The sequence below is a fragment of the Leucopleurus acutus genome, assembly GCF_964270905.1.
Source record: "Leucopleurus acutus genome assembly, chromosome: 8".
NCBI classification, from domain to species: Eukaryota; Metazoa; Chordata; class Mammalia; order Artiodactyla; family Delphinidae; genus Leucopleurus; species Leucopleurus acutus.
The window spans coordinates 24,692,926-24,707,435 of NC_139151.1; the positions used below are offsets into that span (position 1 = coordinate 24,692,926).

The window sequence follows — 14,510 nt, forward strand, 5'->3', positions numbered from 1 at the left end:
TATATATATATACCACATCTTCTTTATATATATATATATATATATACCACATCTTCTTTATATATATATATATATACCACATCTTCTTTATCCATTCATTTGTTTGTTTGGTTTTTTTAACATCTTTATTGGAGTATAATTGCTTTACAATGGTGTGTTAGTTTCTGCTTTATAATAAAGTGAATCAGTTATACATATACATATGTTCCCATATCTCTTCCCTCTTGCATCTCCCTCGCTCCCACCCTCCCTATCCCACCCCTCTAGGTGGTCACAAACCACCGAGCTGATCTCCCTGTGCTATGCGGCTGCTTCCCACTAGCTATCTATTTTATGTTTGGTAATGTATATATGTCCATGCCACTCTCTCACTTTGGACACTTAAGTTGCTTCCATATCTTGGCTATTGTAAATAACCCTGCTATGAACATTGGGATGCATGTATCTTTTCAAATTAGAGTTTTCATTTTACTTGGATTATATATACCCAGCAGTGGAATTGCTGGATCATATCGTAGTTCTATTTTTAGTTTTCTGAGGAACCTCTATATTGTTTTCCATAGTGGCTGCATCAGTTTACATTTGTACAAGTGTTCCCTTTTCTCCACATCCTCACCAAAATTTGTTATTTGTAGACTTTTTGATCAACATTCTGACAGGTGTGAGGTGATATCTCATCGTGGTTTTGATTTGTATTTCTTGAATGATTAGCGATGTTGAGCATCTTTTCATGTGCCTGTTAGCCACCTGTATGTCTTCTTTGGAAGAATGTCTATTCAGATCTTCTGTTCTTTTTTTAAATTACATTGTTTGTTTTTTTGATATTGAGTTGTATGAGCTGTTTATATATTTTGGATATTAATCCCTTATCAGTCATATCATTTGCAAATATTTTCTCCCATTCAGTAGGTTGCCTTTTCATTTTGTTGATAGTTTTCTTTGCTGTGGAAAGATTTTAAGTTTAATTAAGTCCCATTTGTTTATTTATTTTTTATTTTTATTTTTTGCGTTTTGTGGGCCTCTCACTGCTGTGGCCTCTCCCGTTGCAGAGCACAGGCTCTGGACATGCAGGCTCAGTGGCCATGGCTCATGGACTCAGCCACTCCACGGCATGTGGGATCCTCCCAGTCCAGAGCGCGAACTCGTGCCCCCTGTATCAGCAGGTGGACTCTCAACCAGTGCACCACCAGGGAAGCCCCCATTTGTTTATTTTTGACTTTATTTCTTTTACCTTAGGAGACATATCCAAAACACCTGCTATAACTTATATAAAACTGCATCAAAAAGAATAAAATACCTAGAGATAAACTTAACCAAGGAGGTGAAGACCTATACTCTAAAAACTGTAAAACACTGATGAAGGAATTTGAAAATGATACAAAAAAATGGAAATATATACCATGTTCTTGGATTGGAAGAATTAGTATTGTTAAAATGACCATACTACCCAAAGCAATCTACAGATTTAATGCAATCTCTATCAAAATACCCAAGACATTTTCCCCAGAACTAGGACAAATAATCCTAAATTTATATGGAACCACAAAAGACCCCTAACTGCCAAAGCAATCTTGAGAAAGAAGAACAGAGCTGTAGGTATCATTCTCCCAGACTTCAAACTATACTACAAATCTACAGTAATCAAAGCAGTATGGTACTAGCACAAAAACAGACACATAGATGGATGGAACAGAATAGAGTGCCCAGAAATAAACCCACACACTTACAGTCAATTAACCCACAACAAAGGAGACAAGAATGTACAATGGAGAAAAGACAGTCTTTTCAATAAGTGGTGCTGGGAAAACTGGACAGCTCCAAGTAAAAGAATGAGATTAGAACATTTCCTTATGCCATACACAAAAATGAACTCAAAATGGATTGAAGACCTAAATGTAAGATCTAAAACCATAAAACTCCTAGAAGATAACATAGGCAGAGGTGGTAGTATTATGATCACCATTTGAAGGAAGAGGACACATGCCCAGAAAGGCTAGCTTATTTGGCAAAGATTATATAGCTAGTAAATTACAGAAGCAAGATTCAAAGCCAGGTAGTTTGATACCAGTCCTTTTTCTACACCACCTCTAAGCCACTTCCAATAAATGAGTGTCAAATTAATAAATTAATACAAAATTTCAGAATAGGTTAACCTTTAGAAAGGAATACCAATGTAGACCTTAAAATGGAAAACAAACAAACAAACCAAAAACCCCAGTATATTTTAATATTCCTGGTACTAACTTCTCTCTACTTAGCTCATGTTTGCTGGGTGCATTCATTTATGTGCTCAGATTAATATAAGATAGAACAGTGTGCCAAAGGAGTCTGGACTTGGAGTCAGATTTGAATACTGGTTCTGATGTATACATGTTTACTACTTACATGATCTTGAACAATTTCTTAACTTTTCCAAGTCTCAATTTTCTCATTCATAAAATGGGAATAAAAATAACTGTGACAAAAAAACTAAAAAGCTATCTTTTTAAAGAGAATTAAAAATTATGTATAAAAAGTACCTGACACAAAAGAAGATGTTAATATCACTCTTCCTTTTACCTCTTACTCTCGTTCCTTTTTCCCCTTCCCTTCTTGCATCCTATCTGCCATTAGCCACATGACTTTGTAAAGGTTACTCTTCCAGGATTTATTGCATCACCTATGAAACAATTGGGGTAGTTATCTCCAAGATCCTTTGACTCTATAATTCTATGATTCAGTGATTTAATACTTAGCTTTTCTTTGTATCACAACAGTACAACTTACTGAGAGGTGATTTTGAAATGAGGCTTCTCTGGTTAGTGTGGCTGATTAAGTTCTTTTGTTTTTTCCAGACGATGCCATGACATACAACTTGGCTTAGCAGTATTTGAATTAAATTGGATGAAAACTTGGTTTACTTTGTAAATAGTTTCACAGCAATAATACAGATTAACTGCATCCACTAGCAGTCACATATTTCAAAGGATTTATATCTCCCTTCCTTTCCTCTATGTAGGTACTACACAGGAAACCTGGAGGGTAAGTCAACAAATCATGAAACTCTAGGTTTAATTCACACAGCAACAAAAGGGCTAATAAGAGCTATCGAAGATGGTGGAATAGATTCTGTGATGGAATGGGAAGTGGATGAAGTGCTGAACTGGACAAACACACTCAACTTTGATGAGTAAGTACATGTTGCTATTCTTGGGGAGCGAGGGCAGACATCAGATATTTTTCTTTCTAATATTTCCTACTCCCATGTTGAATCTTCAAAAAAACAACTTGAATATTTATTATCTGTCTAGAAAGAAAATAAGAGGAAATGAGGGAGAAAGATAAAAAAGGGATGATCTAAAAGTAGAAAAAAGAAAAATATATTTGGGTGTTCTTTATTAACAGACTTTATTCTTATGCCTTAGTCTAAGTCTGCTTTACTTCTTACTTTGGGATATAGAAACAAGGCTAAGAACATGAAATTAATGATATAAAGAATTTCCTCAGCCTGTATTCACCAATCTTCCTGTGTGGGACATTAAAAAATTATAATTTTTCAGTGACATACTTCGGCCCTTGAAAAACATTTTTAGGCTATTTTGTGTGATGGAAATTTAAAAATACTTCATATAGTCATCAGGGCAATGCAAATCAAAACCACAATAAGATCCTATTTCATACCCACAAAGATAGCTATAATTAAAAAGACATATAGTACCAGTGTTGGCAAGGATGTGGCGAAATTGGAGCCTTTATATACTGCTAGTGGGAATGTACAATGGTATAGCCATTTTGGAAAACAATCCAGCAGTTCCTCAAATGGTTAAACATAGAGTTGCCATACAAGCCAGCATTTCTACTCCTCAGTATATACACAAGAGAAATGAAAACACATGTCCATAAAAACTTGTACATGAATATTCATAATATCATTATTCATAATAACAAAGAATTAGAAACAATCTATTCATCAGCTGATGATTAAAATGTGATATATCCATACAATGGAATATTATTTGGCAATAAAAAGAAATGCTGATCATGCTACAACACTGATGAACCTTCTTAGTAAAAGAAGCCAATAACAAAGGACCACATATTGTATGGCTCCATTTATATGAAATGTCCAGAATAGGCAAATTATATGGAGACAGAAAGTAGATTAGTGGTTGCCTAGGGCTTAGAGATTTGTAGGGATTGGGAAGTGATGGCTAAGGGGTATGAAGTTTCTTTTTGGAGTAATGAAATGTCCTAAAATTGATTGTGGTGATGGATGCACAACTCTGTGAATACACTAAAAAGCCATTGAATTGTACACTTTAAATGGGCAAATTTTATGGGATGTGAATTATATCTCAATAAAGCTTTAAAAGTATTCACTATTTACTCAGCTACAATAAAGAATGTGAATACTGCATGGATGAAGAGGAAGGAAAAATAAAACAAAGATGGTATAAGTAAAGAAACATAAGAAAAAGGAAGACATTTGGAAGAGGGAGATAAGAACATGAAATAGGAAAAATTAGGTTGACCACCATTGAAAAATAGACCAGAAAAAAGAGGCCAGAGGAAGTAGAGAACAATGAGAAAAGGAAAGATAAGAGAAACAAAGATAAAAGGGAAAGAATGACTAAGAAAAAAGGAAAATGAGAAAACAAGAATAATAGAAAAAAAGATAATTATGGGAAGAATAAATAAAAATATAAAAGAAAGATAAGAAGGAATAAAGAGCTAATCACCCATAGTAGATGTGCTAAAATATTTTTTTAATAAATAGTGAAAAGATTTTATGACTCAATAACCCCAATATCTTGTCCAGAGCATAGTACTGGGATTCCTTATAGACAGTACATTTGTGGTTTCTGAGGCACTGAATACATACAGATGGTAATAATGATGCAAGAAATGACATCCAAAGAAAGGAGTCATAATGCTGTACTTTTTCCTTTCCTAAGATGGTAAAGAAAGGAGAGAGAGGTAGGGGAGGTCCATTTTGAATGAGCTTATGAGGGCAGGATAGAGAATTCTCTCAGGAAAGCTTTTGAAATCCTGCTCTGCCTTTGCCTTATACAGTTGGCTAATTCAGCAAAGGGCCAGCTAGCTTCAGTGAAAGATTACAAAATAATCCACACCCAGTATCCTATATTCTATCACTACTGGAATACAAAAGAATAAAACAATTCAGTTCAAAGGGAAGAAATAAATGAGCATCTCAGTCTACACAAGACTTTCCCCACTATCATCCCCTAACACCCTTCTCTGGTAGGTGAAGAAGATTCCTAATGGCTTCCCTTCATGGAGAAAAGGATAAAAACAGAATAAACCAGGAAAACTTGAAGTGGTTTTTTGGTATCATATACTCTACATGTAATGGGATAAATACATCTAGCTTTGATATGGTGAGACCTAAATAGACATTTCTCCAACGAAGATATACAGATTGCCAACAAACACATGAAAGGATGCTCAACATCACTAATTATTAGAGAAATGCAAATCAAAACCACAATGAGGTAACATCTCACACTGGTCAGAATGACCATCACCAAAAAATCTACAAACAATAAATGCTGGAGAGGGTGTGGAGAAAAGGGAACCCTCTTGCACTGTTGGTGGGAATGTAAATTGATACAGCCACTATGGAGAACAGTATGGAGGTTCCTTAAAAAACTGAAAATAGAACAACCATATGACCCATCAATCCCACTACTGAGAAAACCGTAATTCAAAAAAGAGACATGTAGCCCAATGTTTATTGCAGCACTATTTACAATAGCCAGGACCTGGAACCAACCTAAGTGTCCATTGACAGATGAATGGATAAAGAAGATGTGGCACATATATACAATGGAATATTAGACATAAAAAGATACAAAATCGAGTTATTTGCAGTGAGGTGGATGGACCTAGAGTCTGTCATACAGAGTGAAGTAAGTCAGAAAGAGAAAAACAAATACTGCATGCTAACACATATATATGGAATCTAAAAAAATGGTTCTGATGAACCTAGGGGCAGGACAGAAATAAAGACGCAGACGTAGAGAATGGAATTGAGGATACGGGGAGGGGGAAGGGTAAGCTGGGATGAAGTGAGAGAGTGGCATGGACATATATACACTACCAAATGTAAAATAGATAGCTAGTGGGAAGCAGCTGCGTAGCACAGGGAGATCACCTAGCTGCTTTGTGACCACCTGAGGGGGGGATAGGGAGAGTGGGAGGGAGGTGCAAGAGGGAGGGGATATGAGGATATATGTATACATATAGCTGGTTCACTTTGTTATACAGCAGAAACTAACACAACATTGTAAAGCAATTGTACTCCAATAAAGATGTAAATAAATAAATAAAAATAAAATAAATAAATAAAATATGCAGATACCTCATGTTTCCAAATTATGTACAACCTCTATCAGTTCGTTCTCTGACTTGAGCATAATTTGGCACCCACTTGGAATTGTTAGAAAGCAAGTTTTTCTACTGATCTCTAGACAACAAAAATTTCAAATGGAATCCAGCATGATTATTTGGGAATATTTCAGTAGTATTACTGACCACAGCCTACTGATTATCTCAGGCAAGACAAGAATTTGCAAAGACCTTCCCCTAGCTGAGAGCAGACATTAGGACAGCACCTTCTTCCCAGTGTATTTATGGTCTCCACAGTCTACTTCCCTCTTAGATCTTTGTAGTTGTCTAGATATTTGTAACTGGCTTTATAATACCTTATTTGATGAGAATTTCAAAGTCATTTTTCCCTTCAGAAGAATTGGTAGCCACTAATTCCTTGGAGAGTATCCTTCAAAATCTATAAACAGTTTTTGATAGTTGGACCATTAGAATGACATACATGTGTTGAACACTGATATTGAATGATACAAACCAGTTTCTTCCCAAAGGCTTTTGTGCTAGCCCCTTGTTATGACAGATGGATGCTCTCCTGGGAAGAAACCATGTACAACTTCAAATGCACAGGGCAACAATATCAATTGAGTACAATATTATTATAATTTTGAAGAATGGATTGGATAGAGCCAACTTCACTCTTGGACTCAAGGACACTGATGAGTACTGTTGCAAATTCTGTAGTATCCAGAGATACATTGCTGTAGGTGCTTAGAACATAAAGCAATGCCTGCATTGCTGTTACTGAGTCACCTACAATGCCACATAGTGGCTACTCTGCCTACTGCTGGCATTCAGCCTGATGCATTTTCAGGGGTGTATTCTCTAGCGAGATGGATGTTCCTCTTCTAGGATCTTCATATTTTTCAAACTGCATGTGAAATTTAACATAACCCATTAAGTCATCAGCAGCTGGGGTATCTTAAATAATTTCCTGACGTTCTATTAACCCTGTTGGTGAGAGCTCTCAGTGGGTAGTTTCTATGTCTGAAGCTGCCCCTTTGATTTCTAAGACAGGTAGTTATGTTGCCACTCTGGCTAGGGACTTTCCCCAGGCCATTAAGGTATTAAATTTATACTCCTGAGGGATCCACGGTAGAGTCCACATATACTTTACTTTGCTAGTATCTAAAAAAAAATTTCAAAAATTTCTTAGATCAGCTCTATTATATAAACAGCATGATAAGGCTATAATCAGATTGTTGCTTCTATTTGTAAAGCTTTGATTTCTCATTGGCTACTGCTGTCATGTTCCTGATGAGAAGTTCTTTTTTAACAATTGAATAAATTCATATCCTGATCTCAGGTAAAGCAGGGTCAGTGATCAACCTTAAATATGGCATAAGTTTTTGCCCCAGACTGTCAGGGTTTAGCATACAATTGATCAAAGGTCCTTTATCTTGGTAACTTGAAGGTGGAATGAAAATCTTTCAGTATATGAATCTAAGGAAGCAGAATTATTGACACCCACTATTCATAGTGCTCCTGAGCAACCACTGAAAGCACAAAGTCTGCCTAAATTTAAGGTTAAGCCAGATTGAACTGTCAACTAAGAGGTCCTGGAAAGGGTTTAAACCACCTGCTATTATCTTGCATCTTTTCACTTAACAGTGACCCAGCACTATCTCATTTAAGGCCACAGAATAAAGTTCTTGGAGTAACAAGAGGTAGCAGTAACAAGAACGAGCTGACTTAGACACAGTATTTTATTACAATTAAACACCATTGCATAATATATACCTTCTCATAACAAAAAAATTCAGGAATACAAAGTTAACAAAAGTAAAATAATTCAAATGAAAATCAGTGTTTCCTGAATTACATGACAATTTTAATCCTCCTCTTCCTTTCTCAGCCAGCTTCATTTTAGCACCTGCTGTGATCAACTCCTTACCTGATTTCTTGGGTACAGTTGTAAGAAAGGAGGCTTGGGAAAGGGGGATACAGAGACCAAAATGTGATGCAATAAGTCACAGGAAACCTGGGCCTCGGAGCTTTCTCTCATCTTCTTAGTTCATCATACTTGTCCTTCCCTATCTACCTCTTCTCGGGCTACATCTGTCTCCCTATTTCAGTCTCTGTTTAGGGAACTGAAATGGCAACTGCATGTACCCTGCTTGAATATGATCTCATGTTTACTGGACACAGCAAAGACAGCACCATTTCTCTAATAAGATCATAAACCAAATGATTTAAATGTATACGTCAGAGACAGTAGGTCTGGCAATCCAGAACCAAGGAGAAGGTTTTGTTGCTGTAGTTTTCCCATGACATTTTTCCTCTCAGAGTTTTCCATTCGTACTTTTAATTTAGAAGTTAACTAACATCTTAGTTGTCACTCAGTCGAGGATATGATCTAGCAGGAATGGAACGGGATAAAATGAGGAGACATGTGCTGGTGGGAGGCCAAAGGGCACCAACGTGGTAGATGGTAGGCACCATTTTCATAACTCCTCCAACTCCTTGTCCTATGGGTTGCCTTAGGTGCATGAGAGCTACTTGGAGGTGGGAAAGTCAAGAAATTAAACATTTGGGCTTGGCGATGCAGGGGACATGGGTTTGTGCCCCGGTCCAGGAAGATCCCACCCACGTGCCGCGGAGCGGCTGGGCCCGTGAGCCATGGCCGCTGAGCCTGCGCGTCCAGAGCCTGTGCTCCGCAATGGGAGAGGCCACAACAGTGAGAGGCCCTCATACTGAAAAAAAAAAAAAAAATGAAATTAAACATTTGGACTAGTGAATTTGTCACCATTAATCTAAGATTTCATAGATAAAGTAGAATTTTAGAAGTAGTCTAAGTATGTACTAATGAATCAATTTATTACTTACTAATAAATCAATTTAATTTAATGAATGTCTATGTAATGTGCTTAGGTACATTGCCAACTGGAAGGAAATTGCTACAAGCAACTCTTCAGCTAACTTCAAAAGTAGGTGTTTTTTTTAGCAATAATGGGAAATTCTTATAAACAAAAACAATACTTTCCAGACATGTACACATTTCTAAGCACCTAACAAACACTTCAGCACTCTGCACAGTATATAGACATAAATAAATTTGCCAAGTCATTTTTGCCTTTATACATAAAATTGTTATTTGGGAATAGAAGGAAATTTTCTATTTTATTTAGAGTTGGATAACATGTTTTTTTTAAAAAAATGAATTCTCCTTTTAAAATGTTGCATATCATGTTTCAGTAATTTTTTTTTTTTTTCCGGTATGCGGGCCTCTCACTGCTGTGGCCTCTCCCGTTGCGGAGCACAGGCTCCGGACGCGCAGGCTCAGCGGCCATGGCTCATGGGCCCAGCCGCTCCGCGGCATGCGGGATCCTCCCGGACCGGGGCACGAACCCTTGTCCCCTGCATCGGCAGGCGGACTCTCAACCACTGCGCCACCAGGGAAGCCCTCAGTAATAATTTTTAATGAGCAAACTTCACTTGGCAAAATAAATGCTATTCCAGAAGTACCAATAATTCTAACATAGCCAAAGCCTAATTATAGTTTTCATATAATCTGAGTGTATGAGTTCTGTCCCACTGTCATCTGTGATTGGCAGTAAAACAAAGAGGTTATAATTATGGAGTGCTGATTCATAACTGCCTGGTTTTGATTTTGGGCTCTACTGTTTACTGTCTGTATGATCTTGGGCCAGTTACTTGGTCAGTTTCCTCATCTATAAAATGAAAATAACAATAGTACCTAGCTCATATATTGTTGTGAGGTAATAAGAGATAATATATGTAAAGAGCATAGAATAGTGCTTGGCACATAGTATATACTCTATAAATGTTAACTATTATTAGCTTGAACCTATCCACTTATTTCCAACTCATTGCCACCACCACAGTCCAAGTTGCCATCATCCCTCTGCAGGCTTCTGCAATGGTCTCTAAACTTATACTCCTCCAGTCCATTCCCCACACAACAGATAGTGATCTACAAATTTAAATCAGCATAATTAAAACAAAACACTTATTTAACAAACTCTTCTTTAGCAATTACCATGTGGAAGTGCTGTCTTAGAGTGTTTTATAAAATTGATTCATTTGATCTTCAGAACAACCCAACGAGACAGGTTCTATTACCTACATTTTACAGACAAGCAAAGAGATGCCAAGTTACTTGCTCAAGGTCAGTTACTGTGAGGGCCAGGATTTGAATTGAGACTAGGTAGCTCTAGAACCCATACTCTTAACGACGACTACCTGTGATGCCTCTTATAGTTTTCCACTGCACTTGGAATAAAACCTTAACTTTATCATGGCACTCTGGCTCTGGTCTAGCTTTCCACCCTTATCATGTCCCACTCTCTCCCCCTGGCTCACAACCCGGCATCACTGGCATCTAGCCTGGTCCTCAAACACACTGTGGTTTCCACTTCAGGGGTTTAATGCAGTTGATGGCCTTCTGGAGAACAGGTTTAGGCAACTGTCGTCACATGAGGGCAGGAAGTTATTTGTTTTGTTTGCTACTGAGTTCCCAATGTGTAGAACATAGTAGAGTCTCAATGGCAGGAATTTTGTACTTGAAAGGAATGACAAGTACAAAAATGGAAGCAGATAATATAAATTACTGAGCTAAAAGATTATTGTGAAAAGAAGGAAAGATACAGCATGGTAATTGGAAGGAGCATAAGAGCAAGTGAAAATTATTTTAAGTAATGGAGATCTGCATCATAACTGAAGGCAGTACAAGGTGATATATTGAAGATGCTGGCATTGAAAAGAGGAGGGAATATGTGCCACTTCTTCAAGAAGCATGAGGAAATCAAATCCAGAATTTGGAAACTTTAGCTCTAGGGACAGAAATGGCTTCTCTTCATTTGTGAATAAAGAACTGTTAGCTAATAGTTAATTGTGGAGTACTAACTAAATGCCAAGTTCTTTACATGCACCATCACACTTAGTTCTCACAAAAATATGCTGAGGCATGTGCTATTATTATCCCCATCTACCCCCTTTATAGATGAGGACATTGAGACAAAGGTTAAATAACTTGCTTCAAATTACAGAGCTAGCAAAAAAAAAAAAAAAAAATTACAGCGCTAGCTAGTAGTAGGTCAAACCCCAAACCCAGATCCTACAGAACCTTTTGTAAAGATGGACAATAAAATATGGTAGTGAAAAGTAGGATGATCTCAGAATTTGGGACATTTATTTCGGTTTCGGTTAAATAGGATATAAAGATATCTGCTCTAAGAGTGGTGAGAAGGAATGTGGAATAGACCTTACCTGGAATGCAGTAGCATATTGAATAAGTCTATATCCTGTCATATCTTGCATCTTTCTAAATATTTGTCATTCCTCTCTAGGTTTCAGGTTTGAGCAAGCACAGGAAAAAAAAATATGACTATAAAGATATATTGGAAGAGGAAATGGGAACACAAGAAGTTACTTCATTTGACAATATTTATGAAGGACCAACTTTTACTAGACTAAGGCCTGATTCCACTTATGGAATATAACTATATAAAAAATATAAAAATATATAATTATAAACTATAATTTCTTTTCTGAGCTTTAACCCTTCAAGCCCTGATTCCATCAGAGATAGTTTATTCTGGCTGGAATGACTTGTATATTCTTGGCACATAATCTAGGCCAATTAAAAGTAAGGAGGATTAAACAGAAATAGAACATCAGACTGAATACAGTAGCCATGGAAAATGTAGAAATTATTCCCAGTATTCTGCGAAACTGTAGTATTCTAACAATCATACTTAAATAAAAATATTATACTTAGGTGCAAAAAAAACCCTCAGTCTGATTGTTTTTCTTCTTTATTTGAAGCATTCTTTATTTGTGCATTTCTATCAGGCAGAGCCCTTTCTCCATTAAAAAAAGAAAAAGGGCAGTGTAGCAAGTTCTCCTTTTATTAGAATGCAAAAGCCTTACTAGAATCCCTGGTGCCATTCAGCTTAGGCATCTTTGAACAAAACTGGGTTACAGGGGCACCATTAGCTAAAGGAGCCAGAAAAGCAAAAATCTATCTCTTAGCTTCCACAGTGGGAAGAATAGAAAACTGCAGATGACTGTTAGGTCAAGGAACAAAGCCTACCATACCCTCCAAGTCTGAATTACTGTACCTTCCCATAAAAACCCTCTACTACTAACCATCATCACACTTATCACACTGTAACTGTCTACAATCCTAACAGACCAGAGGCTTATACTCCCAAGCATAAAAAATTCAGCAGTCAGAGACCTAATGTATATTTAAGAAAAAAAATCAGATTTATTCATATAATTTACATATACATTCACCTATTGTAAGTACTCAGTTTGACAAATATATATATATATATATATATATATATATATATAGAGAGAGAGAGAGAGAGAGAGAGAGAGAGAGAGAGTTATGCAGTTTTCACCACAATCAAGGTATCATGCATTTCCATCACCCCCAAACTGTACATCTTTGCAGTCAATCCACCCATCCCATGCCATTCCCCTGGGACTGATCTCCTTTCAATCACTACAATTCTGCCTTTTCTAAAATGTCACATAAATGGAATGATACTATATGTAGTCTTTCTTGGTCTTGCTTCTTTAGAATTATGCTTTTGAAATTCATTCTTGTTGCATATTTCAGTAGTTCATTGCTTTTAGAATGGCTAATGTTCCATTACATGGCTATACCACAATTTCTTTAAACATTCAGCAGGTTGATGGACAATTGTTTTTTTCCAGCTTGGGATCATTGTGGATAAAGCTGCTATGAACATTCATGTACAAGTCTTTATGGGGATACGTATTTTCATTTCTCTTGGGAAATAACTCAGAGTGGAATTGCTGAGGTAAACAATAACTATATGTTTAAATATCTATTTATTTATTTATTGAACTATACTTGCTTTACGTTTCAGGTGTACATCAAAGTGATTCAGATATATATATATATTCAGATCTTTTTCCATAGTTTATTACAAGATGTTGAATATAGTTCCCTGTACTATACAGTAGATCCCTGTTGTATATTTTATATGTAGTAGTGTGTATCTGTTAATCCCAAATTCCTAATTTATCCCTCCCCCTTCCCCTTTGGTAAATAAATAAATTTGTTTTCTAAGTCTGAGTCTCTTTCTGTTTTGGAAATAATTTCATCTGTGTCATTTTAAAATTCACATATAAGTGATATCATAATATTTATTTCTGTCTGACTTATTTCACTTAATATGATAGGTCCATCCATGTTGCCACAAATGGCATTATTTTGTCTTTTTTATGGCTAGTATTCCACTGTATATATGTATCACATCTTCTTTAACCATTCCTCTGTTGATGGACATTTAGGTTGCTTCCATGTCTTGGCTATTGAAAACAGTGCTGCAATGAACAATGGGGTGCAGTATCCTTTCAAACCATGGTTTTCTTTAGATATATGCCCAGCAGTGGGATTGCTGGGTCATATGGTAGTTCTATAATAAGTTTTTTAAGGAACCTCCATACTGTTCTCCATAGTGGCTGTACCAGTTTACATTCCCACCAATGGTGTAGGAGGGCTTCCTTTTCTCCACACCCTCTTCAGCATTCGTTATTTGTAGACTTTTTGATGACGGCCATTCTGACTGGTGTGAAGTGATACCTATTTGACTTTGATTTGCATTTCTCTAATAAGTAGCAATGTTGAGCATCTTTTCATGTGCCTGTTGGCCATCCTTATGTCTTCTTTGGAGAAATGTCTATGTAGGTCTTCTGCCCATTTTTTTTGATTGGGTTTTTTTTTTATATTGAGCTGTATAAGTTGTTTATATAGTTTGGAAATTGTCAGTTACAATGTTTGCAAATATCTTCTCCCACTCTGTAGGTTGTCTTTTCATTTCGGTTAGGATTTCCTTTGCTGTGCAAAAGCTTTTAAGTTTAATTGGGTCTCATTTGTTTATTTTTGCTTTGTTTCCATTACTCTAGGAGACGGATCCAAAAAAATATTGCTGCAATTTATAGCAAAGAGTGTTCTGCTTATGTTTTCTTCTAGGTGTTTTATATTATCCGGTCTTACATTTAGGTCTTTAATCCAGTTTGAGTTTATTTTTATATTTGGTGTTAGAGACTGTTCTAATTTCATTCCTTCACATGTAGCTGTCCAGTTTTCCCAGCACCAGTTATCGAAGAGACTGCTTTTTCTC

The 14,510-nt window shown here is 36.5% G+C and overlaps 1 protein-coding gene across 1 annotated transcript in view; it reads left to right on the forward strand.

Moving 5' to 3' along the window:
- Nucleotides 1–11,846, forward strand: part of LOC309965904 (protein MFI) — a gene marked incomplete at both ends in the record, with an annotated part of 90,053 nt that extends 78,207 nt beyond the window's left edge. Inside the window, 4 exon segments of the mRNA XM_082845742.1 lie at nucleotides 2,999–3,169; nucleotides 9,256–9,311; nucleotides 11,694–11,719; nucleotides 11,721–11,846. Coding sequence (XP_082701868.1) covers nucleotides 2,999–3,169; nucleotides 9,256–9,311; nucleotides 11,694–11,719; nucleotides 11,721–11,846 — 379 coding nt within the window.
- Nucleotides 11,847–14,510: the final 2,664 nt, after the last annotated feature.